Genomic DNA, 3451 nt, shown 5'->3' with positions numbered 1-3451 from the left:
ATGAACACTAGTCAATGTCAGAATATTTATTTTATTTTTTTTGAGACTCTGCAACCTCTGCGTCCCAGGTTCAAGCGATTCTTGTGCCTCAGCCTCCCCAGTAGCTGGGATTACAGACGTGTGCCATCACACCCGGCTAATTTTTGTATTTTTAGTAGACAGGGTTTCACCATGTTGGCCAGGCTGGTCTCGAACTCCTGACCTCAGGGGATCTGCCAGCCTCTGTCTCCCAAAGTGCTGTCTAATTATTCATTTATTGATGGCCATTTAAATTGCTTTCAGCTTTTTGCTAATTTTTTCTTTCCTTTTTTTTTTTTCTTTTTGAGATGGAATCTCGCTCTGTTGCCCAGGCTGGAGTGCAGTGGCGCAATCTCGACTCACAGCAACCTCTGCCTCCTGGGTTCAAGCGATTCTCCTGCCTCAGCCTCCGAGTAGCTGGGACTACAGGCACGCTGTAGCACACCCAGCTAATTTTTTTTGTATTTAAGTAGAGATGGGGTTTCACTATGTTGGTCAGGCTGGTCTCGAACTCCTGACCTTGTGATTCACCCCCTGGCTTGGCCTCCCAAAGTGCTGGGATTACAGGCATGAGCCACTGTACCTGGCCAGCTTTTTGCTAATTTAAATCATGCATCAACGAATACCCTTTAAAGGCCGGGCACAGTGGCTCATGCCTATAATCCCAGCAATTTGGGAGGCTAAGGTGGGTGGATCACCTGAGGTCAGGAGTTCGAGATTAGCCTAGCTGACGTGGCAAAACCCATCTCTACTAATATAAAAATTAGCCAGATGTGGTGGCAGGGGCTTGTAAAATCCCAGATACTCAGGAGGCTGAGGCAGGAGAATCGATTGAACCTGGGAGGTGGAGGTTGCGGTGAGCTGAGATTGCACCACTGCACTCCAGCCTGGGTGAGAGTGTGAAACTCCATCTCAAAACAAAACAAAACAAAAACCAAGTACCATTTAAATATATCCTTGTGTGCTGGTGTGTATATATCTATGGTATGAATTCTTAAAAGTTGACCTATTTTTTTAAGGTCCATATAAATAAAATTTCTCCTTTACAACATCTGCTCTTGTCATTTCTCCTCTCTATGGTTTTTGCGTCTTTTTAGCCTCTTGTTCGTTTACCGCCTTCCATGTTCCCATGCTATTGCTTTGGTTTTTTAACGAAATTCTTCCTCTGTGCCTATCCTGTCTTACCTACTAAATTATGCAAATAGAATCTTCTTGAGGGCAAGGATAGTTTGTTGTACAGTGTATTGGCACTCAGTAAATAAATAATGAGAGAGGGGTTGAGTGTTGGTATGAGAAAAGGAGCCTTAATGGTTGCATTTGGATGAATGGGTGCTGAGAGATGGTGTGTACATTTATACATTCTTGTCTCATCTTGTAAAATGTTTGAAAATAAGAGTAATTTTCAACTTAATTTTTCGTATTTTAGGCAAGTATATCGCCTCAACACAGCGACCTGACGGGACCTGGCGCAAGCAGCGGAGGGTGAAAGAAGGATATGTGCCCCAGGAGGAGGTCCCAGTGTACGTGGTTAGGCTTGAGTAGGAGTTTTCTGATGGGGTCCCTACAGAAGGATAGAATATCTTTATGCCTTCAAGTTCAGGGAGGACTCTCCTAAGCCCCAGGGAAATGGAAGGACGGGCAACTATCAGAAAGGAGAGGAAGGGTCTGGGATTCAGGGATGAGTGAGGGTTACAGATCACTAGTCCTATACTTTTGACCTCTGTTCATTAGACCCTCCAGAGCTCTAAAGCTCTTCTAGGGACTTTGCTGCACCTTTCCTGCAGAGCAGAGGAAAGTTGGGGAGGGACCATAAAGAGAGAAAGGTGGCCGTCGGGCCCGGTGGCCTACATCTGTAATCCGAGCACTTTGGGAGGCCCCAGGCAGGTGGATTACCTGAGGTCAGTAGTTCAAGAACAGCCTCGCCAATGTGGCGAAACCCCATCTCTACTAAAAATACAAAATTACAAAATACAAAAATCAGCCAGGTGTGGTGGCACGAGCCTGTAGTCCCAGCTACTCAGGAGGCTGAGGCAGGAGAATCTCTTGAACCCGGGAAGTGGGAAGTTGCAGTGAGCCCAGATTGCGCCACTGCACTCCATCCTGGGCAACTAAGCAAGACTCTGTCTCAAAAAACAAACAAAAAACTCCACAAAAACAGCAACAAAAAAAAGAAGCAAGAATGTAATGAGGATGAAATGTTTGGAAGTTTAAGAAAAGGGATCAAAAAGTTAGTGATTCTCTGAAACTCTTGATATCCTTTGTTTCCTGCAGATATGAAAACAAGTATGTGAAGTTTTTTCAAGAGTAAACCAGAATTGCCCCCAGGGTTAAGCCCTGAGGCCACTGCTCCTGTCACCCCATCCAGGCCTGAAGGTGGTGAACCAGGCCTCTCCAAGACAGCCAAACGCAACCTGAAGCGAAAGGAGAAGAGGCGGCAGCAGCAAGAGAAAGGAGAGGCAGAGGCTTTGAGCAGGACTCTTGATAAGGTGTCCCTGGAAGAGACAGCCCAACCCCCCAATGCTCCACAGGGCTCCCGGGCAGCCCCCACAGCTGCATCTGACCAGCCTGACTCAGCTGCCACCACTGAGAAAGCCAAGAAGATAAAGAACCTAAAGAAGAAGCTCCGGCAGGTGGAAGAGCTGCAGCAGCGGATCCAGGCTGGGGAAGTAAGCCAGCCCAGCAAAGAGCAGCTGGAAAAGCTAGCAAGGAGGAGGGCGCTAGAAGAAGAGTTAGAGGACTTGGAGTTAGGCCTCTGAGGCCTTTGGGGAATCGGGAATGGACTGCAGAACAAACCGTGGGGCTCTCTGGGGTCCGGGGGAATATGGGCAACAGCAGTCAGGAGGGGTACCCCTATACTGGCTTACTTCCACCTCTTGCGGCCCAGCTCTGTCCTCCAGAGCCTAGCATCTCCCTCAATCCTTCCCTTTTCTTCCCAACTTCTACTTTTTGGACTTTCCCCCTCCCATTCCCAGTGTTCAAAATCTCAGTGACTACCCCAGGTACCTTTGCTGCTGATTTGGGTGTCTTGTTTTAAAAGAAAATCAGGTGGGTGGGAATCTCTTGGAGAACTGGGGCTGAGGGTAGAGGGAGTATGCCCAAGTCTTGGAGTCTTGGTTCCTGTTCGCGGTGTTTATGGGTTATTTCCCTCTCCATCCCTCATCTTTTTTTTTTTTTTTTTTTTTTTAAAAAAAAGCAAAAATGAGAATAAACACAAGTAGACCTGTCTGTCTTTGCCTCTTTATTTTCAGCTCCTAGTAGATGCTGTATCTCCTAAGAGTTTGGCACAGGAAGACAAGTATTGGGAGTGATAGTTATTTTTTATTTTATTTTATTTTTTTGAGAGAGTTTTGTGCTGTTGCCCAGGCTGGAATGCAGTGGCGTAATCTGGGCTCCTGCAAACTCTGTCTCCTGAGTTCAAGCAATTCTCCTGCCT

The 3451-nt window shown here is 46.7% G+C and overlaps 1 protein-coding gene across 1 annotated transcript in view; it reads left to right on the top strand.

The window, feature by feature from the left end:
- PYM1 (PYM homolog 1, exon junction complex associated factor) overlaps nt 1-3243 on the top strand; it is a 24274-nt gene extending 21031 nt beyond the window's left edge. Inside the window, 3 exon segments of the mRNA XM_008003580.3 lie at nt 1445-1538; nt 2290-2311; nt 2313-3243. Of these exon segments, the coding sequence (XP_008001771.1) occupies nt 1445-1538; nt 2290-2311; nt 2313-2774 (578 nt within the window). The 3' untranslated portion in view covers nt 2775-3243.
- The last annotated feature ends 208 nt before the right edge of the window (nt 3244-3451 follow it).

Source organism: Chlorocebus sabaeus, chromosome 11 (genome assembly GCF_047675955.1).
Source record: "Chlorocebus sabaeus isolate Y175 chromosome 11, mChlSab1.0.hap1, whole genome shotgun sequence".
Classification (NCBI taxonomy): domain Eukaryota; kingdom Metazoa; phylum Chordata; class Mammalia; order Primates; family Cercopithecidae; genus Chlorocebus; species Chlorocebus sabaeus.
Note: the sequence above shows the minus strand (reverse complement) of the source record. Positions and strands in the feature narration are given on the sequence as shown.